The sequence below is a fragment of the Leptinotarsa decemlineata genome, unplaced genomic scaffold, assembly GCF_025532065.1.
Source record: "Leptinotarsa decemlineata unplaced genomic scaffold, Ldec_3_MD MMD2_tig00000010_RagTag_RagTag, whole genome shotgun sequence".
NCBI lineage: Eukaryota > Metazoa > Arthropoda > Insecta > Coleoptera > Chrysomelidae > Leptinotarsa > Leptinotarsa decemlineata.
Window position 1 is genome coordinate 13,526,356 of NW_027412538.1, and position 27,623 is coordinate 13,553,978.

The 27,623-nt window shown below is 35.4% G+C and overlaps 3 protein-coding genes across 8 annotated transcripts; 1 reads left to right on the top strand and 2 right to left on the bottom strand.

Moving 5' to 3' along the window:
* Window positions 1-1,885: 1,885 nt before the first annotated feature.
* LOC111512809 (fibroblast growth factor 1) lies at window positions 1,886-26,604 on the bottom strand. Of its 6 annotated transcripts, none has more exons than XM_074171519.1 (5): window positions 26,469-26,604; window positions 25,987-26,408; window positions 3,966-4,089; window positions 3,762-3,868; window positions 1,886-2,895 (listed from the first exon to the last, which is right to left on the bottom strand). In XM_074171519.1, the coding sequence occupies exons 3-5, from the start codon at window positions 4,084-4,086 to the stop codon at window positions 2,716-2,718; spliced, it is 408 nt and encodes a 135-aa protein (XP_074027620.1). In that variant the 5' UTR covers window positions 4,087-4,089; window positions 25,987-26,408; window positions 26,469-26,604; the 3' UTR covers window positions 1,886-2,715. The 6 variants fall into 6 exon arrangements, with proteins under 6 accessions (XP_074027620.1, XP_074027621.1, XP_074027622.1 ...); XM_074171520.1 differs by having other exon boundaries at window positions 26,463-26,584; XM_074171521.1 differs by lacking the exons at window positions 25,987-26,408; window positions 26,469-26,604 and adding an exon at window positions 18,047-18,204.
* On the bottom strand, window positions 8,845-18,018 carry LOC111512810 (fibroblast growth factor 1). The gene is made up of 4 exons (XM_074171518.1): window positions 17,650-18,018; window positions 14,587-14,849; window positions 9,660-9,766; window positions 8,845-9,515 (listed from the first exon to the last, which is right to left on the bottom strand). Exons 1-4 carry the CDS (start codon window positions 17,763-17,765, stop codon window positions 9,321-9,323), a joined length of 681 nt encoding a protein of 226 aa, XP_074027619.1. The 5' UTR covers window positions 17,766-18,018; the 3' UTR covers window positions 8,845-9,320.
* LOC111516102 (U3 small nucleolar RNA-associated protein 14 homolog C) lies at window positions 19,250-25,631 on the top strand. Its single transcript, XM_074171515.1, has 2 exons — window positions 19,250-20,220; window positions 24,270-25,631. Exons 1-2 carry the CDS (start codon window positions 19,333-19,335, stop codon window positions 25,623-25,625), a joined length of 2,244 nt encoding a protein of 747 aa, XP_074027616.1. The 5' UTR covers window positions 19,250-19,332; the 3' UTR covers window positions 25,626-25,631.
* Window positions 26,605-27,623: the final 1,019 nt, after the last annotated feature.

Below are 27,623 nucleotides of genomic sequence, written 5' to 3' on the forward strand. Positions count from 1 at the left end.
AGATTATCAAGGTTGCAAATGATGTACGAGTGCAGGCACTGTTACCGCGAGACTTTCCGAACCGTCTTGAATGTTGCAATTGGATGCTGGAAATGATAAATTTCACAGACGAATGTAGTTTTTCTCGGGACAAGATTAATAATTTTCATAACTACCACATATGGGCTGATGAAAACCCTCACGCTACTGTGGAAACTAACCATCAAGAACAGTTTTCTCTTAATCTCGGAGTTATTGGAGATGATTTAATTGGGCCTCACTTTCTACCTCCTCGATTAAATGGTGAGGCATACGTTCAATTTTTAAGAGAAGTGCATCCAGTACTGCTGGAGGAAGTTTCTTTGGGCGTCAGAAGGGATATGTTTTTTTTTATGCATGATGGGGCTCCCGCCATTTTAGTCAAGTAGCACGTCAGCATTTAACTGAAACATATGCAAATTAGTGGATAGGCCGAGGAGGACCACAGAACTGGCCCGCTCGATCCCCGGATCTCAATCCTCTCGATTTGCGGCTGTTTACAGTAGTTGGTTCATCGTACTCCTGTTCGCGATGTAGAGGACTTACGAAACCGCATCATCGATGCGTGCAGGGTAATCAGAGATACTCCAGGAATATTTGAGTGAATACGTGGCTCAATGCGCCGACGTCTAGACGCATGCGTAATGTCTGAAGGTAGACATATTGAACATTTACTATGATTTCTACGTGTTGTGTGTTTTGTTATTAATAAATTAGTTTTGTTTATTTATACTTTAATCGTTTAATGCAGATACTAACTACAAAATAACAATAAAAACAGTTCGCATTTATGACGATGTATCTCTGTAGTTGTTCGTAAAATAATTTTTTGCTGCGAACTGGTTTATTTTGGGTAAAAAACCCAAGAGACATTTTTTGTTTAGAATGAAACAGGTTATCGGAAATAAATTTTCAAATGGTAAACAAATAATAAGACAAAACGTTACATTGGAAATAAATTTTAGGGGTTGCGTTTTCCACCCCTTACAACCATGGGTTAAACAACCAAATAAATTACTGGCTGAGTGTCTTTTTGGTAGTACAAAACGTCAGGTTAATCTCAATATTGTAACTTTTTCAGTGCTTGTGAAAAAAATTGTTATACAAATTTCATGCACCCCCTTTAAGGGGCTGTGTCTTAACAAGGGATGCTCCAATGAAGTTTCTTTATATGAAAGATACTATGTTTTTTTCGATGAGGAATCACCTCCTTAAATGTTTTACACTTATTCAGTTACACCCTGTATATGTTGGCTAAAACGGGTAAAAGTGGCGATCACATTGGTAGTCCCTCATCTTGCGTAAAGAATTCGTCCTTCAATTGGAAATTCTTCAGGTGATTCAGTTCCTCGGGACGATCCAGGAAGATCAACATCTTAGTTACTGGGTTCGGAACAACGGGAACAACAACTCCGGCGCTGCGACCTTTACCATATTGCCTTTGATAATACCTACCGTAGTAGTAGGCAAAATGTCAGGCACAAAACCTGCAGATCACGGCCGAAAAACCTGGAAATTAGCTTTCAACCAGAAAATAGGTCATGTTATGGATCATACTGTTGCTCATCGTCTTTGATGTATACCGCAATTGTAGATGAAACGTCTTGCATAAAAACCTGCAGACCCGAAAAATAACTGTGACACAGCTCTGGCTGTGAAATCTAGGGATCATATGTGTTAGGGATTTTCTTTCTTATGATTATAACAGTCATGGGACATGTCATGAACTGTTATGTTAAGTGTTACTGTAAAAAAACACTTTCATGTTGTTGTTTTTCAAAATCATAGTTTTGATGTTTCTTTTTCAAAAGTTTATGTAGTCTATTTCTATTTCAGAGAAAGAGAATGTTATTAATAACAAAACGACTGAGTATCAAAAAATATAATTTGTAGAACTATAGGCATAAAATTCAAGCTATAATACTGTTTGAAATGCAGATAATATAACAATAAAATTTATCAAACGGTTCAGCTTAGCATAAAAAAATTGAGAAATAGATGAAGCCAACATCTATAATCTACCAACAAATGATTGATCTCTGAAGGATATCTGTAATAATCGTAAAAAAATTAGGCAAACAAGTTTTCATCATAATGTTGAATACTTTTATTCTCAGATGATTTCAATGTTCATAAATGTTACAAATTGAACATTCATGAACGTTCTAAATTTTGCTGGAAATTCTCCGAAATATTTTGAACGAGCTATTTGAACCATCATCAGAAAATAGTTTCAGTAAGAAGAGCAAACAGAGTTTACGTAAAACTCATCTAAGCTCCTTTTTCCCCTAATTGTGGTGAACATGAAATTTTTCCAAAGAAAATGGTAGACGACACTTGACGGAGATCACTCTCTGTCTCTCTGCAGCTTTCACTGCAACTGTAACTATACAAAATCAAAGCAGTATTATCTATAGACCTAATAATTGATTCCAACTTGATTGAATTTTATATTTTGTGTATGTGGAAGGCCATCTCCATCTGATGGATGATATTATTGTTTATCAAATCAATCTCCATTATCTGGCTATTGTTATAATCTCTTTCTGGATTCAAAATACTCAGAGATTAAGTTATCTGTTGTTGTTCCGCATTCAACTATATTTTTTTAATGTTAGGTAAATATTTCACGTTTACATTTCTGAAAAAATCTAGGTGGAACTGACAAAATAGATAAAAACGAGTATAGCTGAGAAGTCAAAGTCTCCGTGGTAAAAATTTTACACTTTTCCTGCCATAAGCATTTTTAGTTCCGATTTTCATAGATCCGTTCTTCTTTATGCCAAGATACCACCCAGGGTCCATTTTTGATCGGTACGTAGAATAAAGTCCTTGAAAATTTTCTATGAAAATAGTTCCTTCATTCGATGGGTCTTCCTGTAAAGAAAAATGAGGACTTAGAAAGTGAAAAAGCAATTTATTTCCAAATATAATTTTCTTATTAGTCAGTGGGCTATGCTTGAAAACTGGCAGTAAACAAATCTAAAGAAATGAACTTTAAACGTTCAAGCCAGTCTCGAATATACCTACACAGTAGGTTAAATGGACTGACGCCTCGTCCACTAGATGGAGCGACATTTTGTTGTTCGCTCCAACTTAGGAAGAGGAATGAAATACTGTGAAAGAATTCTGATTTTCAATTATGGAATATCATTGACTTTAGGTTGATGATGGCCATTATCTCGCACTGATGAGTGGCTAATGAGTCCGAAACCGGTCTGCAAGTGTGCCCGTTCCAAAATTGAAGGACGAATCTTTCAGTTGTATTGCCAATTGCATATGCAGGAGATTTTCTGTGAATATTCCTGCACTGACGCCTGTCGGATATAATCCAACGCCCTTCGTGGTATTAGCCAGGGGAGCAGTTGTTTTCTGATAGGCGTCAGTCCATTCCACCTACTGTGTAGGTATATTCGAGACTGGCTTGAATGTTGAAATTTCATTTCTTTAGATTCAAATTATAATGCATGTGATCATGCAAAGAAATAACACAAATTGGATGTCGGCCATTAAGAATGACAGTGTTTGACGTATATAATCATTCAAAAATACTTCTTGTTATTGTTATTATATTATATTTCAAATATTTTGAAAATTGGATGATTGATAAAATTAGAAAAATTGCTAAGATTGATTTCGAAAGTAGTGAAATATGAATATAGTTAACACTGATTACGCAACAACAAATCCGTCAAATAATTGATGCTTTGAATTCAGTCATAAGGAAATAATTCAACAGTTACCTCTCCGTACATCCTCCCATCATTTTTGAAGCACAAGTAAAGTTTACTGTTCAGACCGAAAATTCTCACATGACTTATATCTCCACCTGAGGAAATTTCTACATGACCTGGAAACGACAATAATTTGTTCAGTATTGAGTTTCATTTGATGTTCGAGATTTTGACTTTCCTAGTATGGATTTTTCTGTAAATACATTTACTCACTATCAATATCAGCATCATCTTCTGTGCCCAAAACTTCTCCTGTAGATCTGAGAGTCAAATTATACCCAGTCATGCAAAACAATTGCATTCGATAACCATACTGCCGTTTATCATTACTCATGTTCTGAAAAAGTAATTGGTCAACTATTTGTTCTCTCACTTGAAGAAATGGAAACAGTGACTGAAGATAACCTGCTGAATTTTCTTTAGTTCAATCATCAAGGTTTGTGTGATTGTGGTGGACAAAGTTGTTTGTTTTTTGAGAATGTTATACAGCGAGTCTCACTTCTCATGGAAACACCCCCGTATCTTCCGTAATATTCGAGGTGGAACGATAAAACTCTCAGAACTGATGGAAATGCTCAAAATGCACCTACCACCTGAATGGAGTTGGCCAAGGTGATATACACTGTCCGCCACTCGCGATGGAACACCCCATTTTTACGGTAAAACATATTAGGGGGGAAAAATAGGCTCAAAATTCCTTTAGATTCGTGATTTCTTCTGATAACTGATACTTGAATTTATATAGCGATTTGAATTTGAAGAATGATACTTTGAAAATATTTGTCACATGTTCATGGAAAGACAACATGGTTACGCCAAGATTTTTAGCACTGTCTACCCAGTCAATGTCTGCGTTATCGAGAGTGAGCCTAAAGTTCTACTATTTGTCTTTGAGAACCTATGCATAAGGCCAATGTTTTATTTGGATTGATTTTCAGTCCATGATTCTCCGAGTAAAGGAATGTTTTGTGCAAATCTGTGTTTATATTGGCCACGCAATTTTCTGTATCGGTGTTATGAGAAGACAAATATAACTGTATATCATCTGCGTATAGATGTACCTACTTGACAATGTGATAAGAAAGTGGGGTAATCAAAAATAAACACTGAAAATATCAAGGGTCCTGAAATACTTCCCTGCGGTACACCTGAGATTGTTTCTTTTAGGGATGATCATGAGTGATCTTCCAGGTTGGCCCTCTGCTATCGGCCTGTGAGATAGCTGGTCATCCATTTAAGAGAAACGTCAACGAATCCTATGAACTTGAGCTCGCTGATGAGTAATTCGAAATTAACTAAATCGAAAGCTTTACTTTGATCAAGCAGTACTAAAATGGTGACTTTTGATTGATCTCTGAATCTCGCAAGATCGTCAATTACTTTCAAGAATGCTGTCTGTGTTCCGTGTTTTTTTGCGGAACCCAGACAGCTCGTACGGGAGTATTCGATTTTTTTCAAGAAAAGCTCTAGCAAAACATCAAGTGTGCTACATTTTTGGAAAGATAATTTTAAGCTCTATTGAAATATGTAGTTTTCCATCAATAACTATTGATATCTCATTTGAAAAAATGAGTTTTTCACACCATTGAATTCTACATGAGTCAATGCTCTGGTAATGTTTTTATAGAAACAAGAAATTTTTGACAGGAAAAAAGTTACAGCAACTTTTTGAAAATGCACATTCTCGAAAAACATGCTGTAACTCAGAAACGATGATAGATATGTGGTTTTCATGATTGAGTTTGTTATAAAATTTGACCCTAAGACACAGTCATTAGTTTGTATCTATCTAGTTTGAAAACAAGAGTTTCCCTTTGAAAGTGTCCAATTTGGCACACCCTGTACAACGTAGTAAAATAAATTTTTACTCACAGAAAATTCACATTTTGAAAAAATTACCAACAATCAATGATGCCCTATACTTTCAAAAGAAATTGAATAATTTCATCATAGACTTTGTTAATTTTCACTTCAGTTCTACAGTTTTAGGTCAATCGAGCGCAAGGTTTTAACTGTGCACAACTCAAGCCTGATTTAAATCGATATAAAACGATAATGTATTGAACAGGGCAACAAAATAAATTGATAAGATTATCACCTATCCATTCACATGTTAGAAATAAGCAGAGTACTCACGTTTTAAAAGAAACACTTCATTTGAACGAATTAGTTAGCGCCGCTTCGACGTTTGAAGTTGACCCAACTCTAAAAATATCTGAATCTAGATATCGACTCGGTGTTTCATATCCGTTCAAACGTTTGGATAAATATTTCAATGGATATTTCGATTGTAGAATGGCCCACGAATTTTCCGCGTTAGTGACGCCTCAAATATGTGTCGATAACAAATATTTGGAAATCACGCACCTATTCGTCGAGGATATCACACATAATGAGTGTTGAGTTTATCGTGGTACTAGTCCGTATTCACGAAAGCTGTAAAACCGGAAATTTTTATTGTCATCTTACCTTTTACTGGAAATATTGTTTAAATTATTGATAACGGGAACCACTGCGGAGTATCTAATACTATTGTAACTTTATCGGGCAGATAAGACAGATAACAGTTGACTAGAAAAATTAATGGAATGTGGGGATTCTCTTCATCTTTACACGTAAGAAACAGTAACTGGCTCAGACCCAAATAGAAACTGGAAGTACCAGGATATTTATAAAAATCTATATACCCAAAGGTTTGTTACTTACTTTGGACCGAAACTTGTCAGTCAAGTTCCCATTGAACTAAGAAATATAAAAAATGTTAATGAACGCAAGAAAACAATTAGATCCTTCGTTGATCACAACTTTGATCTCTCGAAAGAAATATTTGAATCAACTCACTGAATCATGCTTGAAAGATGTTTTATCTCACTTAGACATGTCCCCTCTTAGCCAGATTGTCTGGTCCAATCCTTCTGCGGGTTGATCATTGCTTTCTATTATTTTTTTACGTAAATTTCCATTTCTCACTGAAAGGAATGAATAGTTTTTTTCTCACTTAGATTCATGGTTGTGTCCAGATCTGGGAAAATACGCAACACAAGCTTTGCTTAGGCGTTTCCCAAGAACTGAACACCACTTATTTATTGTTATTTATTTATTTCAATTTACTGTAATTATTATTAAAGATATGCTAACATATATCATAGACAAGAATATGTATCTGGATTAGATAGATAGATAAATTTATTCAGGTAATTACTTATTTTGATAATGATATAACATTGAATGATAAGTAAGCAAATTTGAAGTCTGAACTACCTAGGCAGAGCTTGAGTTGTAGTATCAACCTTAAACGTTGATTATATACATATATACACATATACGTACGTATATACACATGCATGTCATGTTATAATATGAGGTATCACTGTTGCATAATAAATCAAACACGCATACTGACAATGTAAATGCAAATGATACAAACAGTTGGAAGGAAGGAAAACTGGTGGAAAGAGAGAGTAATAGTCGAAGAGAAAATGACGTTGGATTGTTCAACTCATTCAAAATAATACCTACAACAGTATGTAGTTTATATCCATAGCCTAGAGAGAACTTCGATTAGGAATCCAGTTCATAGACAGATTTCAATATATCATACTTTTGATCCACATGTTCTTTCAGTTTTGACTTGAATTTGTATTTATTGAACTTTGCTCTAATGCAGTGGTCGCCAACCTGTCGATCGCGAGCTACCGGTAGCTCGCGGAGGAAATTCTGGTAGCTCTCACAACGATTTTAATTCAAAAAATACAAACTGCAAAAATCAGAGAAGCTTCCGAAAATTCCACAAAAAAATCTAATTGTCATAATATTAAACATAAACAGCGGCAACGTTGCGGTGAGCAATCTGCCGCTGACGCCATCAAGCTAGAATCGGCTAGAACCGACCAGCCGGACCAGCGCGTTAGTGTTCGCAATCCCGTTCAAAGCAATCCAGCGATCTGGATTGCTTTGAACGGGATAAATACGCACGGCGCGGCGACATTGCGCTTAATTTAAAACTGAACGCGTAACCAACGTCCAGCGGTTGGGTTAGTAGAGAACAACAAAAATAATATTATGGCAAGCAGTTGTAAGAAGGTAAAGACATACCACTTTCATTCAGAATGGGAAGAACAATACTTTTTTACAGAAGTTAAAGATAAAAATGTGTGTTTGTTATGTAATACTTCGGTCTCCGTTGCAAAAAAAGAAAATATTGAGAGACATCATAAAACTGTACATTCCAATTTTGAAAAATCATTCCCACTACATTCTGCCGCCAGAAAGAAGAAACTGAAACAGTTAATTTTACAACAATCAATATTCTTAAGAACAGTCGACAAAAATAAGGCTGCAACTGAAGCATAGTACCGTGTGTCCCAGATAATTGCACAAAAAAAGAAACCTTGTGAAGATGGGGAAATGATAAAACAGGCGTTTTTAGAAGCTGCTTAGAGATTTTGGTTTTCTCGTGGTCATTGCAGAGAAATTAAACGAACTTAATTTGCAGCTTCAGGGGAGAGACAAAGAACTAGCGGAAATGATTTCGGATATAAAAGCATTTATCAAAAAGCTGGAGTTTTGGGAACAAAACCTAATTGACAGCGATGCCAAGCATTTTCCTATTCTTTCAGAAAAAATATCTCAAAATCCATTAGAACCCTATGACAACAAATATCATGTAGAAATAATTTCTACCCTGAAGAATAACTTCAAAAATCGTTTTGAGGATTTCAATGAAATGGCTTTAGTAGCGCAGTTTGTTGTTTCACCCTTTATGGAAATTGATATCTAACAGTTTGCAACTTGTGTTATGCAGAACTTTGGCGAAGACATCGCTGCAACAGAAATGGAAGTCATTGAGTTTCAAAATGATTTAGCCTTAAAATCGTTAGTCTCAAGTACTGAATGTATACGTATTCGATCAATTCACTAAGACAAAATGTTTTGTCTAGCGAGCGTAGAGAATCGAAGAACAACCCATTGGAAAGTCTGTGGTCATAATGATTTGAATTTGACAGGTAAACTACGGTATTTCAACGGTAGTCACAAAAATTATACATTTCTGGTCTTTGAAAAAAAAACAATGTTCATATTGGATTCATTATTTATAATAGGTACTGTTGGTTATAATTATAAAACAGAATAATACATAGACTGTCGAATACTACAAGAATTGCATATCACTTGAAAAATGCAACATGAAGAAAGACGTTGACTATTATTGTATTGAAATGATATCTTTTCAATGAAATAGATTCACCATATTTAGATAGCAATAAAATAGTAATACCCAAATGTTTGTCACATGACATAGAAATTGTCATGATTTCCTCTTTCCTAAAAAAGTGGCTGAGCAATAATGCAACTAATACAGTCCACTTTTCCTCGATGCTACATCAAGGTGACATGATGAGGATTGCTCTCAGAACTTCTGCTCTGGTGAAATTCCACTAGTATTTGGTGAAAAAATAAATATGATTTGTGGCATTACATCTGCTGGAAATGGTTTCAATGTTCCTGTGTTTAGAGAGGTACATTAGGACTAATAAATGCAAATTCATACAGAGAAATTTCATTTGTCTACTCAAACTTTGATCTTCTTGGCAGAAATTGCACTGCTTTCTGACATACGCCAGTCTTAGGTCCTCTTTTAGGCCTACCATTCTTTTTCAATGCAATATACCACCCCACGTGAGCATATTTTCTGGATAAGTACACATTATATAATCCTCGGAACGATTCTAAAAACACTGTTGATTCTTCCATCGGGTCAGCCTGGAAAATAAAATTTACTCTCGCATACAGTGATGAAATGTGATCTCCTGAGTCATTATAGAACTCGCAATGAAGGATTGTTTGTTATTTTTCTAAATCAAGATCAGTATTTTTTACGAAATACGTGGTTTAATGTTTACTCACATCGCCATATATCCGTCCCTTTCTATTCATTGCTATATACAGATTTGTCAATAATCCTCGTATCTTTATGTGTCCTGGATATCCTGCAGACACTATTTCTAGATATGCTGAAAAATAAATGAAACGAACAATATTGAAACACGTTTTGGTTTTTCACATTTTCGGAAAAAATACTCAGAAAAGTTTCATGATAACAAGAGGTATTCAGTTGAAATATCATTCATAATTTTAATGAACTTCAACAACTAGTGAGTATCTTGGATCCTCCGGGAGAAGGAAATATTAATAGCAGATAGTTGTTGGTTCACAGGTGACTCAAAAACACTTTTAGGTTCTGGTGCAGGTGTTTTCAGTCGCAGACCCAGGACAGAGATATCTAACTATAATAATAGGGAAGCCCAAGCGGGGATTTCGGGATTTACTAAAGCGCGGCAGATTAATATACAGGAGGATACCTTGTACCCGGTTAAGTACCTCCACCAAATATGAGCCTGATATATAAGGCCACCTGTGAGGGATAAAGGATCAGATTTGTAAAATAAATTGATCATCAGAAATTCTCGAGCGCGTCAGATTAAGGTAGGGTGAGTTAATTACCTGCTAAAAAGTGTATATTCCAGTAATCTGACAATTTGAGAGTGACGTAAAGAAAGGGGGGCGCAACAAAGTTATGCAATATATAAGATTGAAAATGAAAATAAGGACATTTTCAAACTTATACAATATATAAGTTTCAAAATTTCCTTATAGGACGAAACTGCAGTAACGTTAGTCACCAATAAAAGTGGTAAAAAACATAGAAAGTTTAATTTCTCTTTTCTTCATTAATTATTCAATTGATTATAAAAAATTAAATTTTAAATAAATATAAATACAAGTATTCTACTTGAAAAACATACACTTATTTATTTGCATGCTATTTCCTGAGCTTTTCAATTTATTAAGTTCAATGAATTAAAAAAAAAATAATGTTTTTGTCAGATTAAGCGAATCCTTCTAGATAATCATCAGATTATGAGACAGCACGTCTAAAACATAAAGATGAACCATATATATCTTAATCTGACGCGCTTGAGTATTTCAAAATGGCGAGTTTTTTTTTGCACATTATAATAATGGCCGCGAGTTTGCGTCAGATCGAAATCGTCAGATTATTGAATGAGAGCTTTTTTTGTTGCACTCAACATCCCCTTAGAAAATCTGACGCGCTCGATAACATTTTTTTTCACTTTCAACCCTTACGTATAACCACCCACATCATGCAAACGATCAGATTAACATACCAGCATTATTAAAAATACGTAGGACATTGATGCTATCAATATTTGACGCGCTCGAGTATGTCCATGCAACAGTATTTTTTTACATATTTAAAAATCTATAGCCGCTTTCCCCACCGATGAAAAGGTATATATTATATAACATTTTATTCTTCTTATCATCTGAACTTTGCAACCTAATATGTCTTTATGACGCTCGAGTAAATCCCCATTTTGCATCGCGGGCTCTCGTGCTATAAATGAGTAAATGAAGAAACTGCGTTGGTAACCTCTTTACCGATTGGGCAAATAAAACATGTGGAGTATAAAAGTCAAAATTTTGGTTTCAGCCCTCTTCAGGTGAAAGTCACAACCACAACAAATATCTCTAATTTCTTTATTAGTGTTTGCTCCATTACCATATATCAATACAGAGGAAATTTCACAGCGATATCGACGGTACGTTGAATAATATTTCAAGACGAGCTCAACCCTCATTGAAGATATAGAACATAAAAAAGAGTGAATTAATGACAAGAATTTTCCAATTTTGGGTGATTTTAATGAAAACAGTGTAAACTGTGATGAAATAGCTCTCAAATCTATGAGAAAGAACTTGAATCCTCGATAAAAATGTGAAGATAAATTCCTCATGTTTCATTTATTTTTCATGAATATCAACACCTCCTCGAGACTAGAAAATATTCTGAAAACAACCTTGGCTGGCATATTATTACCAACGCCTACTTACTCATTTAAGATTGACACTACCAAATTATTGAATACGCGTCTCTGTATTGAGTAATTACTCCTATAAAAAATAAAATAGTTTATTTTCTAGCGTCGGACAATTTTACAGGGCAGTGATTTCATAATTTCATAGTCGCAGTGCCCAAAATGGTGCTCGAGTTGTTGTTCCCGTTGTTTCAACCACATTAGCTATGATGCTTGTATTTAACTGTCGCCAAGACAGCGCCTGAGACGGAACGTCCTTTTGACGAAGTACCCGGCTTTGCGTGGACCTGCATTAAGCTTGTCGCCCACTTGCCCAGCCCAGCACAGCGCTGTCCGTCGCTCGATGGTCTGTAGCATCGCCCAGTCGTATCTATCGCCCACTTGTCCAGCTACAACCAGCATACTGAAGGTGCTGTTAGTTTGATTTCAAAGAAATTTCAGTTGACATCGAGCGGTGACAGAAACCTGTCTATCACTAGCAGTTCTGACGAAGAAGAGATCTTTATTGAATGAAGAGAAGAAGAAAATGGTCATAAAAAAAAGAGGATGTGGTCCATCCCATTAATCAAAAGAGGGTAAATCTGGGAGGGTTTCATCATCTTCTCAACGGCCTGAAAGAAGACGAGGTACCGTCTGTAACTGTGCTGTCAACTGATGGAATAACAAAACAGAGCGACAGAAACTTTCCAGGCACGTTTAGATAAGTTGATGACAAGCGCTGGCCGGCGACGTGCTCACTTGGCCAGTCCATCACAGCACGTACCGTTATTTTCCGGTCAGGATCGGAGAGCTGGAATCCTTTCCGGCGGGGGACGCTCTTGGCTGTGCTGTGCCGGGCTAGTGGCCAGTTATCCATTCATTTTCAATGTTCCAATCCTATCCGTATTTTGACAGGACGGGCCGTGATGTGCCGTGCCGGACAAGTGGGCGACAAGCTTTAGACCTTCTGCCTGGACGCTGCTTGCCGTTGCTAGACCAGAGCCGGTGAGTGCTAGTTTTCCGCAGAGTCCTGAAATCACAAGGTCCTCCAGTACCTAGGGGGGTCACAGCATCTGCTGACCCGAAAATCTTTGCGTCTTTGCAGTTTCACGAAGCAAAACGCAATTTCAAACCAAAGATATGACTTGAATAAGAAACTCCCTGTATGCTAGCTAAGTCACCACGATGGCACAAGACCGGACCAGAAGGCTCCCTAAGATTCCCTAAGTAATTATACAGCAGGGCTTCTGGCTCAAAATCGCGTTTTATTTGTTATGAAGGTTCATTTGGGAGATTTTTGTCCATTTCAAGGTCACGCGGTAGTAGATGAACTATGCCGAAAAGCAATGAAGTACATCGTTTTCCGTGCGTTTTCGATCGTTTTCCGTGCGTTTTCGATCGTTTTCCGTGCGTTTTCGACCGTTTTTCGTGCGTTTTCGAGCGGAACCGCCACATACTTAACCAACTGCGCCACGAAAGCGCCACACGAAAAGCGTTACGCGAAAAAAGGTTACGCGAAAGCGTTATACGAACAGCAGGGCTTCTGGCTCAAAATCGCGTTTTATTTCTTATGAAGGTTCATTTGGGAGATGTTTGTCCATTTCAAGGTCACGCGGTCGTAGATGAATAATGCCGAAAAGCAATGAAGTACGTCGTTTTCCGTGCGTTTTCGATCGTCTTCCGTGCATTTTCGATCGTTTTCCATGCGTTTTCGATCGTTTTCCGTGCATTTTCGATCGTTTTCCGTGCGTTTCCGATCGTTTTCTATGCGTTTTCGGTCGTTTTCCGTGCGTTTTCGATCGTTTTCCGTGCGTTTTCGACCGTTTTCCGTGCGTTTTCGAGCGTAACCGCGCCACGAACGCGCCACACGAAAAGCGTTACGCGAAAAAAGGTTACGCGAAAGCGTTATACGAACAGCAAGGCATCTGGCTCAAAATCGCGTGTTATTTCTTATGAAGGTTCATTTGGGAGATTTTTGTCCATTTCAAGGTCACGCGGTAGTAGATGAACTATGCCGAAAAGCAATGAAGTACATCGTTATCCGTGCGTTTTCGATCGTTTCTCGTGCGTTTTCGATCGTTTCTCGTGCGTTTTCGACAGAGCAGAATATTGGCTGACGGTGTCAAGTCTGGCTCATGCAAAACCTTTTCCAAGTGAGAGTTGCAGATAAGTTTTGCATCAAGGATAATGCATAGATGTGTCACCACCGCTGCAAATGGAATAACCTGAATATTCAATGGAGTTGAATCATTCAGATTCCTCTTCCAGGTAGAGGGAAGTAAAACAGTTTCACTGTGTTTTAGAGATATATATATACCCCCTGTGGCATCAACTATGAGCATCTTCCAGCGTTTTTTATGAATATCACATGCTTGCCTTCCGAAAGTGGTATTTGCTAGAATGTGGCATGATTATCTACATGAGCTTGTAGTTCTATTTCTCTTCTGTCGAGGATATCAAAATCATCCAGCAGATTATACCGGGTGACCATGAATCCAAAAAGCTTTTCTTGAAGAGTAATTGCTACGTAAGAGCTTGACATAGATCCAGCAAAATATGCTCGATTCTGTGCCATATTGCATTGACGAATGCTTTTTGGATATCGTGAAAGCATGACACCGAAATCTCTTCATTGTTGAAGTCTCGGGTTTATCGTTCAACTCATAAGGTGCACATTGTGAAATTACTTTTACAAAGGCCTTGGAAATGTTTACACTTGGATACCTCCTCACGGAAACTGTTCAAATGTAAAGTATGTTCTAACCAAAAAAGGGATGGCTCAGTGGTTCATGCATGGTTAGTCACGAGTACCCCTCTCAATGTCATTACATATACTAGTAGCTCGATAATTTCTGCTACGTTCCCTACGCAGTCACTGCTAGAACAATTCAAATGTTTTTTTTCTAGCCTTCACATGGTAACCAGCGACACCTAGTACTTATTCACCAACTCACTGTGGATATCGCTTTCGTCGAGGGTCCCCCTTACTTTTCCATCTGGATATACAGCTAAATGGTAGCCAGTTTTGGAAAACAACTGCATTTTTGCGCCCAATTCAGGATTTCCCTCTCTTGCATTTCCGAAATGATTGTGACTTGCTGAGGATGAGGTAGATGGCGGTGGCCATAATACTACTTTTCTTCGAGGCGGCGGTCGTGGTTCGGGTAAGAGTTGCGGTGGTCTGTAATAATCGTTATTTTCTGTGTCAACTCCACACCTGAAATTGAGACCATTTGATATCAGCAGATTCCAAAAATTTGTTGATAGGAAGAAAAGACCATTTCAATGTCAAAAAAAATGAAGATTTGTTGTTATATTGAAGACAAATAATTTTGTTACTCCTACGCAACTTGCCTGAGACAACTTGAAAAAACCATTAACCTGATGTGTATCTAGAAATATTTTTGAAACGTTGTTTTTCTAGTGCCACATTTTCGAAACGTGCCGTATTACTTTCCTACAAAACTTTGTGTGAATAATCACCGCATGTTCAATACCACATATTGACATGTTTTTGATGACAGAATTCCACGATTGCAAACAATGAATTTTCAGTAATATCAATAGATTTTCATTCAGTTTTTCGAGTAACCATCGGTAAAAAGTCCATACGTGATGGAGAGTCGCGACGGAACAGAGTAGAGCCTGAGCCCGTGGAATGCGGTAAAGATATAACGAAAATTTCCAGCAAACACTCTTGTTACATTCACATAAATATGACATAAAATTAACGGGACATGTTTATGTAAAACATTTACATAAATATTCCACTACATTTCTAAGATACTTATGCCCCATATTTACATAAATAATTTATGGGGATATGTCGTAGCTAATACGTAAAAATGTATGTCAGTATGGTCAGTATGTTTCACTTAACTCCTATGTAAAGTTATTACTTCAATATTACGTTCGCTTTGTTTTCAAGTTGTTAACATCCAGAGACGCACTTGACTTTTTGACAGATGTGAATCTCTTTGAATTTTCGAGTTCTATGTTAGTCTGTGTGAAGTTCTGTGAGAGAGGCTAGAGTTTTGGAGACATTCTTATCACGTGATACGTTGAGATCTATGTTTATGTTGGTGAGTATTTTTTAGAAAGAAAACTGTGTAGGCAGAGTTTGGTCGGGAAGTTTTGGTTTTTGCACGATGCTTTTTCCAGTTAATGATTCCAAGTTTTTCTGCCAGCGAGTGCTATATTTGTTTACATTTACTCACTGAAATTATATAAAATATATGTAAAATAATGACAATAATGTTACGTAAAAATCAGGTTTTACTTGTGGCGGACAGTTCGCCATAACAGGGATGTAAGTTTCACATAACATAGTTACATAACACGTATTATCAGTTATGTAACATTCATGTCAGCTTTACATAATTGTGTTTGCTGGGTATACTGTTAAAACTAGGTAGGGAATTGAATTCAACCAACAGAAACAAAGACACGCTCATTACTATCTGAAGAAAATCAGAGACTCAAGAGTTGAATGGAATATTACGTTGTTTTGGTGTCATGCGTTTTTATAGCTACGTATCTCGATTAATATTCATTATATTTTTGTACTCTATACATTTATGCCGTTCATTTCTTCCCAAATTTCAATTTTTGCCTCTATTCAGCTTATTATAAATGATGTCGTTACACGAATTTTGGCCAATTTTTCTCTACCAATTCAAACTGAAGCAAAGCTCTGCCGAAAATTACCCAGGAATTTGGCAATAGCACTTCGACCGTGGTTTGCGAAATTTCGTTCTGCAGATTTTAGCCTCGAATGTTGGAGGATAGTAGAACGCGCATGGGGTCTTTCACCCCGTGTGGTCACCTGGATCTACACTGCAATAATAAGACCTATGTTAACGTACGGAGCCATTGCATGGGAACCGAAAGTTCTACAAGCAACGACCATCCAAAAAGTATATCAACTACAGCGATTGACTTGTTTAAACGTCACAGGAGTCATGAGAACAACACCAATGCGGCAATGGAATTAATTACTGGTCTCACCCCTCGAAGAAGAGCACCAATGGGTCGACCTACAGTGATCTAGGACGAGGATTTGAGGTCTTTAGTAGAGACTGTCCCATAACGTGGGATGGCGAACGAATTGAGCGTCAGCTTCCATGCCATTGATGGTTCAAAACGTATTGGAAAGATCAAAAAACTCGAAAAATAGACGCTCCATGATTCAAACGATCGACAGAAACCGTCACATTTCAAGATTCTTTTTTGCTTTTGCGTAACCAAAACGATCCTTTTTTATTTAAATCGTCACATGTGATCAAAAGTCGTTCAGGACAGAGTTTGGACACCAATGAGCCACCCAGGCACTTCCCAAAGGCGATAACTCACCAAAAAAGACCATGGTTACTGTTCATAGTAGACCTAATGCCAATGTTTTTCATTTGTAGATAAGTTTTCGAGTCTCTATGTATACAGATTTTCCTCCAACAAAAATATTTCGATTTTTGCCTCACTGTGTTTTTTATGTCACATTGAAGAATAATAATAAAGTGTTTATATCATATCATGATTCATTCTTGCATCACCCTAATGCTGCAGATTATAATAATGTCATTTTCAATTGGATGATTTAAAGCCACTTAACATTCATGCTATTAAACAATTCTAATAAAAACACCTTCCTGTTGAGTAACACCAAACTATCGTAATGCTCACATTGTTTTTTTCTCAACTTGAGTTTGTACACGTTTCTATAAATATTTACTTTGAAATCGATAAATATTCGGAACTATTTCTCGACTAATGGACTCCACTTGTTTGAGTAGTTTAAAAATAGATAGAATTTCAAAACTACAATTTTTAATCGTAGCTGCTTGACTATGATTAATGTTTCCCAACACCAGAACTGCGAATTCCTTTCTTTCAACTATATTCAGGTCAGCTACGTTTATCTTCTAATGATAGTAAAAATTTAACAGATATGATTTAAGAAGCAACTTTTCTGAGCACAAATTTTCTGTTAAATAATTTCAAAAGGATCAAATTACACTTACCATTCAATAGCACGTTTTTGGCGATTTTGAGAAAAATCTCCTTCATCTCCTGAAGATTCTGTATCTGAAGAATCGTCCGAACTAGAATCACTTTCAGCACATGCCTCATTTTTCATGTTTACACTATTACTCCAATCAAAGGTTCACTCAGAAATTATTAATTAATTCAAAAAATGTTAGTGCATTAATTAGTTTACGCCTTGATAAGAAGTGATTTATTCGATCTACGTTTCAATGAACGAATATATAGACTGACTGTATCTGAATTTAAAACCTTCAAACAGTAAGGTTTATAAATAACTTTATTGAGTTCCTTCCTCAATAAACGCTGGAAGGTAAAACAAACATATTGCGTCCGTAAATTTGAGATGAAAAATGATATTTAGTAGGTACTTACCGCACACTTGACTGTTTCAAACTAAATTACCGCCACGGCGGTAATAAAATCTTGCCATCTATTGTTCAGATTGAATATAAACATGCCAAGAATGCGAAGTAAGGGTCGCTTATCTTTTACTGTACAATTTCTAATACAAACAAAACAAGTGTTTTACTCGTTTGAGCTTTCAGTTGAGCATGTTATTGAAAGTTATGGTATATTGTTGAAAGAACCTAAAATTTGAATTGGAAGAGTTAGCTGTATTTTTAAGAGAGATACATTTTTGGGAAAAAACTGTTTCAGTTTACATCTCCATCTTTATACAGAAAAAATTGAAATCTTTCAAAGAAAGGAAAAAATTGATTGACGTTGCCATTACTATGTAGTAGCAGATCATCATGATAAATGAGAAAAAAACTTTCGTGTTATGAATGACTATGAACTGAATTGTAGCAACCGATATCTATAAAGACATCATTTCCATTAATGACTCAAAAATATTTTATAAATATCAATGTACAACTACATATTGAAAAAAACGAATAGAATGAAACAACAAAAAAACTCAAAAATGGGCAAATTGAATGTCGACTATGTATGACAACTGACACTAATAATAAATACATGAAAAAGCCATTTCAAAAAATTCATGTGCTTAAAACAAAATAAATTAATGATAAAATCGATAAAATGAACAAAACCCATTTTCAAGCAGCAAATAAAATCCAGAAATGGACAGTATGAGTATTATTTTATTATTTACATACGACACGACGATGTAGCTGTAGCCATTTTAGTAAAAATACATGTGCTTCAAAAACATTTTTAAGGTTTTTTTACTGTCGACAAAACAAGTACATTCACACTCAACATATTTTTTCCGACGAACAAGAGTATTTTATAGGACTATTGAAGTATCCCTATCCAGAATACTGAACAATTTAAGGTTTTCTATTGTCGGCAAAACAAGTATATTCACTTTTTCGGCAAACGATATTCTTTTATAGAACTATTGAAGTATCTCTACTCAGAATATTGAACCGTGATACATAATAAAAAACGGTTATCGAGCTGATCAACCGAAGTACAAATTTGCTAATTCTGTTGTGTCATATTTCAGAACATCTTCCTGAAGTTGTCCTAAAAATCGTCGGAACTGGACAAATGATCCGAGATGTCTAGCCATACGAAGAAGTACAAGAAGAAGAGAAGATTTTAACCTCACATTTATTTTAGAAACATTTTGGCTTTGAGGTTACAAGTGTTATTTTCAATTTAGTTTTGTATTTATTTGAAAATCTAAGATGAGTGATGACAGTGATAATTTCGAATTTTCTGACTCGGAAATCGACAATAAAACGCACGATAAGCTGGTTGAAGACGTCCTGAATCTAAACAAAAATCAAAATGTTAAGAAACCGTCTCGTACTGAACCTACTTCACAAATATCCGAGTTCAACTTGGTAAAATCACTTGGCGAAAATAGAAACTTGGTTCATATTAATGATTTAACTAAACTTCTCAAAGGTCAGAAAAAGCATGTCGAAATATCCAACAAAGTTAAATCGACAAACTCTAAAAGCACAACACTACCGACCCCTTTAGAAAAACCACAAGCGAACCTAATCAAACGCACTCTTAATTATGAAAAATCCAGATTACAATTGGATAGATGGGAATCGCTAGTAACTGCCAATCGTGCTGCGTCTAACCTTGTGTTTCCTCTAGGAAGCGTTGAAAAGGTGAAAATTGAAGAGAAAAGGGCCGAGCGGTACCCGTCATCGTGGCGTGTCAAATCAGATCTCCAAAAAGAATTGGAGAAGCTCAATCCTAAAGTAGAGGAATTTCGAATTGATACAGAAGAAAAAGAAGAGTACCCCCTTACATTAGACGAATTGAAACAAAGGAGAAAAGAAATGGCAAAACTTAGGGCCCATCAAAGTTACAAAGAAGCCAAAGCTAGAAGGCAAAATAAAATCAAAAGCAAGAAGTATCACAGAATATTGAAGAGAGAAAAAATTAAACAGCAATTGAAGGAGTTTGAGCAACTTCAGAAAACAAATCCGGAAGAGGCTCTGAGAAAATTGGATGACATTGAGAAGGCTAGGGCTGAGGAGAGATTCAATTTAAGGCATAAAGGAACGGGACAGTGGGCAAAAAACAAACAAATTAGAGCCAAATATGACAAGGAAGTGAGTATGAAAATAAAATATTTATGCTTACCTGTATATAACTGTATTTATATGATAGGTAATCCTAATTTGCTTGTAAAATATAGGGATAATTCGTAACTGACCAAATTCAGTGAACTTTTTAGAAGGTTTCAGTTCTTGAATTTTAATGTTATCGCTACTAGGTCAATGATTACATCCAAAATGTTTCAAATCGGAAACATGTTCACTTCGACACATGCCTGTATCATTAATCATTAAATATCTGATCATATCTCTATGTATTTCAGTAATTTGTATTTAAAATTAACATCTTTTATATTTTTTATATGATTTGCTGCAAACATTGTTTTGAAATAGTTAAATAAATCTATGTCTATGTCTTCAAACCAACATAGCACAGAGGCAACAAAACATAAGTACGCCAAAAACAAGTTTAGGAGTTTCTACTGATATCTTACTGTTGATAATAGATCATTCTTTGAACAAAAGTGGATTTTCACCTAGTAACTAGTCGTATTAAGAATTATACAGATACTCATACATTTACTTCAAAGACCAAAATCTGCCTAGAGATGAAAAAATAAAATATAAGCTGTAGTTTTTTTTATTTGATTCTCCTTATTTTCAAACATTCTCGACAGTTATCAAAGGTGAAAATTTCTAGAAAGGTCGATAAAAACTTCAGATCATATTTATATTAGCAAATGAAAAATTTCAATTCGTGTTGGATAGAATCGTATATAGAAAACCGTAGTTTGGTGGTTGAATGTAATGGAATTATATCAGTTCCTTATGATGTGAAACTAGGTGTTCGACAAGGATCTGTTCTGGTCCATTGTTGTTTTTAATTTTTTTATCAATGACTTGCCTGAATTCATATCAGATTGTCACAAATTTAGTTATTGACGAATTTAGTAGCTGGTGTCGACGTAACAAATTAATTTTAAGTAAATCTAAGTCAGTATTGATGAAAACATTTGTTAGGAGGGATTTCTGTTGTGATTTATTCGCTTTGAATTACATAAAACTATCAAAAGAAGTAAATTTTCTTGGAATTATTTTAGATGAGAATTTCACCTGGGTAATCACATACAAAAGGTGCGCAGCAAACTTAATTCATCTTATTATTTGATCAAACATTTAAAACATTATTTAGATAGGTTTTGTTTACTGAATGTTTATTTTGCGAGTGCATACTCCCACATCAGTTTCAACATAATGGCTTGGGGGTGTGCTAAGAAATTTTCTAGACTTTTCATCTCTCAGAAACAGAAAGACTGATATTCAACCCGGGGTACCAAGAAAATTGTAGACAGGTTTTTAAAAGAGAACGCTTGTTGACTGCACCCGCAATATATGTGTCATTTTTGTGCATAGGAACCTTGACTTGTACATAACAAACTTGAGCTTTTGTGATACTCACCATGCTAGTGCTATGAGGGTTCCTTCGCATAAGAATGACTATTTCATAAAATCTTCATTATATAATGCCATCAATTTTTATAACAGACTGCCAATTTCTATAAAGAGCTTTTTTTTTCATTGTCTTATTTAATTAATCATTGACCTAATATACAGTGTGTCCAAGATAAGGATCCTAAGCATGGGAATCTCAGTACCTGTTGGAGATACAGCTTAGGTTAAATTAGGAAAAAGTTGTGTTCTTTAAAGCTTATTTACATGCCGTTTAGAAACTCAAAGAATTTTCATGGCCTGCTGAGATATTTGGGAAAAACGAGAATTTGACAATATCAATTTTATTTTTTTCTGACTTTATTTGAAAAGGTATCAAAAAACGAATAACACTTTTTCATTGGCACTTTCAAGGTACTACACGATGGTATTTTTAGATTTTATATCCGACGTTTCGTTTTCAAAAAACCATCATCAACTTTATTTTTTTAAATAGCCCGAAAAAAAAGTACACCCTGTATCTGATTCCATTTTTTATTACGAATTCAACGATGTAACACATGCCATTGTTTTCTTTTTAGTTTAAGGGAAATTTGCATTTTTTCTATTTTTAAAATGTATTTTTAAGTAGGTTAATAATGATTTTTTTAAAGTAATGAAAACAACAAAGAAATTAACGCATTTTTTATTTAATTCAAAGGAGGTGTTCAAACAGGTTTCCGTTATTTTCCAAACATAAGTATGATCTAACTGTAGAACTTAAAACATCACATAACATCTCTGGTGTAATACTGTTAAATGCGACAGTTACACATTCTCGTAACTGCTGTTCAGTTTCAAAAGGATGTTGGTAAACCCGGTTTTTAACAAAACCCCATATGAAGAAGTCCAGAGGAGTTAAGTCAGGGGATCGCGCTGGCCAAGACACTTCACTAAAGGTTCCAATCCACCTTCCAGGAAATCGCTGCGAAAGATACTCTCGAACTTGCCTAGAATTATGTGCAGGAGCACCGTCTTGTTGAAACCAACAGTTATTGACCTGTGCCAGAGGTAAATTATCTAAACAGTCTTCTACATAGTTTTGTTGCAATAAATGATGGTGTCGTTCGGCGGTCAAAGAATTATAGTAAAAAAACGGACCTAGTATTTTAGTTCCTAAAATTGCACACCACATATTAAACCCAAAACGTTCTTGATGTCTTGATATTTTCTTAACACGCGGATTTTGCTGAGCCCAGTAATGCCTATTGCGGCGGTTGAAGATACCATTATTAGTGACCATACTTTCGTCGGACCATATTATTTTTGAAGGGAAATTATACTCTTCTTCACACGCGCGTGTATACCATTCGCAAAAATTTCGGCGCCGTTCGAAATCCCCTGGTTTAAGTCCTTGGCAAATCCTAAATTTATAGGGGTGATATGTATTTTTACGCAAAATAAATTGAGCTTTGGATTTGGCTACTCCTACATTATTTTCGATTTAATATTTCAGGGTTCTCAACAACTGCTTGTAAAACATTATTTTGGGCTTCTTCTGAAGATTCCTTTTTTCGAGATAAAACAGGCTTTTTAAATGAAACATATTCTTTTAAATTTCGAGCCAGCTCTAAGAAAATGGTCTTACATGGCTGCTTTCTTTCTGGATATGTATTAAGATACATTGCTGCTGTATTTACAGTATTTTTGTGGCACAAAATGTAGCACGTTAGCATGTCAAACTTTTCTTCATGGCTATAATGCTCACCCGGCATATTCGACGATAATAACACAATATTATCTATTCAACAATAAAAAATAATAACGACAACAGTAACAATAACTCTAAAAACAACAACTCGTCAAACAGGCTAACAACAACGACAATTACTATTTTATCGTGTAATTAAATAATATTTGACAGGCTCGGTGACAGGTATTACGTCAAAGCATTTGTTTGCAACGCCTACTTAGAGATTTTTTTTAAAATAGAAAAAATGTAATTTTCCTTTAAACTAAAAAGAAAACAATGGCATGTGTTACATCGTTGAATTCGTAATAAAAAATGAAATCAGATACAGGGTGTACTTTTGTTTCGGGTCATATAAAAAAATAAAGTTGATGATGGTTTCTTGAAAACGAAACGTCGGATATAAAATCTAAAAATACCATCGTGTAGTACCTTAAAAGTGCCAATGAAAAAGTGTTATTCGTTTTTTGATGTCTTTTCAAATAAAGTCAGAAAAAAATAAAATTGATATTGTCAAATTCTCGTTTTTCCCAAATATCTCAGCAGGCCATGAAAATTCTTCAAGTTTCTAAACGGCATGTAAATAAGCTTTAAAGAACACAACTTTTTCCTAATTTAACCTAAGCTGTATCTCCAACAGGTACTGAGATTCCCATGCTTAGGATCCTTATCTTGGACACACTGTATACACTATGTATCACAAATGGTGAATGAATATTATTATTATTATACCACGACACAGTATAATAAATATTTATTGAGATATGGAGACAAAACTTTTGAAACAACCTTAATATTTCAAATACCATGACTTCTATAGTGATTTAAAATAATAATTACAATTTTTCTCATCAATTTTGTATAAATTTTGATCAAAATTTCCATGGTTTGGACTTTCATCTCTTCAATAAGTTTTCTTTTTCAGAGTCGTAAGGAATTAGCTCAGCAGTTAGCCATAAGTAGAGATCTGACACAAAAAGTCAAACCAGTAGATAGCGAATCGGAAGACGAAGGAATCGAATTGGCAGAAAATATGAAGAAAAGTCAAAATGATGGGAACAATCCTTGGGTAAATGGAATAAAACCGAATTCTGAGGTGACTGACTTTCTTAGTGGTTATAAAAAATTCTGGAATGAACATAATAACCAATCTAGTGAGTCGGTCAACAATTCCTCAGAAGATAAAGCTAATGCAAATCAACCCATGGCCTCCAAAAAGATGATTATATCCGAATCACCGAAAAGGCTCAAAAAATCAAGTAGAAGTCCCAAAGTCAAATCAGCTAAGACAGACTTAGATAAAACAAATCTGAAATCAGTAGATGAAGTCAACCTAAGTGGAATGAATAGTTCTTTCAGTACCTCAGAGTGGGAAGTTACCACACTCCTCGATGCAACCTCGGGAAAAAATAGCGATGTAGAAGATGTATTTGAGCAACTGGAAGACAAGCTCGAAAGAAAATTGCAACAAAAATCCAAAACACTACAAGGAAAGAAAAATACAACTAAAAGGAAACAGAAAAGTGAGAAACAGACAAGTTCCAAAAAATATAAAGTAGACCTCAGTTTTCCTACCAAAGCGAAAAGGCCTATTATCGATGAATCAATGATGGAGCAGACAGGAAATATCGACGATGAGGCAACTTCTGAATTGAACCCCGACTTAGAAACCCTTAAGAATATTTTAGGATCCAATGATAAAAAAGAACCAACCCCCAACAAAAAGCCAAACGAGTGTATCGAGCATAAAGAAGTAACAGAGCTTGCCACTGAGATACCTGATTTATCAGTCACAGAAGAAAATGAGGACTCCACTGACCAACAAGCTATCATGATGGAAGTATTTGAGGACGATGATACTGCAGCAGATTTTCAAAAAGAGAAGGCAGCCGAAATAGAAAAGGATACTCCCAAGAATATCGATTTGAACCTTCCCGGATGGGGCAGCTGGGCCGGAGGCAACATTGATCCTAACAAGCGAAAAAGGAAAAGGTTCATTTTCAAGGTTCCCAAAGCAATGCCTAGAAAAGATGATAATAAGGGTTCATTAATTATAAATGAGAAGGCTCAGTCTAAAATAAAGCCATTGTTGGTATCGGAAGTCCCGTTCCCCTTCAAGTCAGTGAAGGATTATGAGGCTAGCATCAGAGCACCTATAGGGAATACTTTCGTACCTGAAACTGCATTTCGGAAACTCATTGAGCCTGCTGTTACTACGAAAATGGGGGCAATTATTGAACCTATTGATAAACATATACTTTGTGGTATTAAAAAAATTTGAATTATATTTGTTAGTATTTTTTTCTAAAATTATTCTAGAAACTCGGGTACTATAGAAAAAAATTTCCATAGGAAATCATTTCATGAATTGAAAGATAATCTTGGATTGCCTATATTGGCATAAATATACATCCACCTGAGTGTCATACTATATTGTCGTGTTTATATCACTATTTTTCATGTTTCAATAAATATAACATTTTTTCACATTTAATCAAGATCGTTTTTCTTAGCAAGGGAGTAACAAATCTTGACATCTAATATCACAAATACTTGTCTTGGCATGAGCATTGTTAAGTGACTAATGAAAGAATGTATTTCAGTGATTTCTGCTGCATTTTAGTAGTATTACTATTACTTGCCTGAACAACAATTTCTATAGATCCAGTTTTGACCAAGTTGTAAACGTATATCTTTTGAAGTAATCATCTGTTAGACAGAAAATCATGAATAGTCACTCGAAATACAGCAAATTCTACCATAACTGATTTTTCCAATTATTACATCAAGATCCTTGTTGAAAATTCACAATTTACCGCCAAATTTCACATCAGATATCCACTGTGGCGCATTAGAATTTATCCCCACCGGGTATACGGCTTCATATTCAAACGTAGTTGTTGTAATCTGTGGGCTAGGATTGGAAATATGATAACGATGAAAATCGGTAGCTTTTTCCATCTAATTTGTATGGCCGTCGCTTCTCATTCCAGCACATTCAGGCCTCTCCTGGCGATAGATAATTCGAATGCCTTTATGTGAGTACGTCAGTACACAACATCAACTAATAAATAAAAAAATAAATACATTAAATGAACACATATATGAGCATGAATACTTATACTATATTAATTCCCAATTCATTAATGATTTCGAAAAACTCATCAGCTTCCTGTTCTTCATTTGTGTCGATATCAGTTATTCATTTTCTCCCTAAAATACCCAAAAAAATACCTTTTTCAAATTATATTCCCTAAATTTAGGGGGAAAACTGCTAGTTGGCATCTCTGCTTTCATAGGCTATTTTAAAAATGACACGGAACACCGAACAACAGAACTTCTGAAAATTGAAATATAATACTATTACAGTACTGAGAAAAATTGAGCAATGTTTTAATTTTCTGGTTACCTGTCTTGTCATTTCTGTCCCTTGATCACTAATCACGACGTGAACTTGTTTCGGCAAGAAATGGCATCAAAATCCACGTCTACTTGAGATGGCCAAGTCGTATTCAATTGTAATGTCGACTTGCGTTCCGTCAGTTTTTTCCAAAGTGGTCCAAACCGTTATAAAAGCTCACCAGATTGGGTGGAAAATTACTCAAGTTTGAATTTTATCATCTATTCAAAGAATAGAATATTCTTCTGATGATTTGATTTTTGGTAATGAATTCATCCATCAAAAATGTACTGAATTTGTAGTTAAAAAGCACTGCATTGCTCAAATTTTCTGAAAAAAAAAATCAAATATTGAGCATAAAAAGGTATGATACATATATGTTGAAAATCAATTCACCTTCAATAACCTAATCGTGCTATCCAAAAAGCGAAAAGAATTGACAAGTTTCAACATATGGAGTTAGGTGGATAAAATCATTACAAATACTATGTCGGAATAGTTCACATTTTCAACACTGGGAATATTGTTGAAACATGAATACATAAATACATGTTAGGATATCGAAAAAAAACCTAATTTTTCAATGCTGTTTTGGCTCTTTTTCAGGTAACATTAGAAAAATTCTAGGGTTTGTGAATATTTGTTCAACGTCTTTTTTTAAGGTTTCAAATCTGAACTCAACCAAAACTTGGCCGGATATTGGAAAGTAAAAAAGACGGATTATTCAAATATGTTACATTTCGCCAATTACACCCACATTAGAGTGAAATTTGGCATGTTCTGTGTTGGATGTCTTGTCTGGTGTTGCATGACATTGACATTGATCCCAGATCACAGAACTAAACTTCTGGATTTCAGATAGAAGTTCTGTGTTCTAGG

Bases quoted from the DNA above. Each gene is read 5' to 3' on its own strand.
- LOC111512809 (XM_074171519.1), bottom strand. From the start codon at position 4,086: ATGAGTAATGATAAACGGCAGTATGGTTATCGAATGCAATTGTTTTGC. The intron at 3,869-3,965 runs GTGAGTAAATGT...TGTCGTTTCCAG, and splicing joins AGATGATGCTGATATTGATA to GTCATGTAGAAATTTCCTCA. The intron at 2,896-3,761 runs GTAACTGTTGAA...TTTTCTTTACAG, and splicing joins ATGGGAGGATGTACGGAGAG to GAAGACCCATCGAATGAAGG.
- LOC111512810 (XM_074171518.1), bottom strand. From the start codon at position 17,765: ATGAAAAATGAGGCATGTGCTGAAAGTGATTCTAGTTCGGACGATTCT. The intron at 14,850-17,649 runs GTAAGTGTAATT...TCTCAATTTCAG, and splicing joins CAAAAACGTGCTATTGAATG to GTGTGGAGTTGACACAGAAA. The intron at 9,767-14,586 runs GTGAGTTGGTGA...TTTATTTTTCAG, and splicing joins CGACGAAAGCGATATCCACA to CATATCTAGAAATAGTGTCT.
- LOC111516102 (XM_074171515.1), top strand. From the start codon at position 19,333: ATGAGTGATGACAGTGATAATTTCGAATTTTCTGACTCGGAAATCGAC. The intron at 20,221-24,269 runs GTGAGTATGAAA...TTTCTTTTTCAG, and splicing joins GAGCCAAATATGACAAGGAA to AGTCGTAAGGAATTAGCTCA.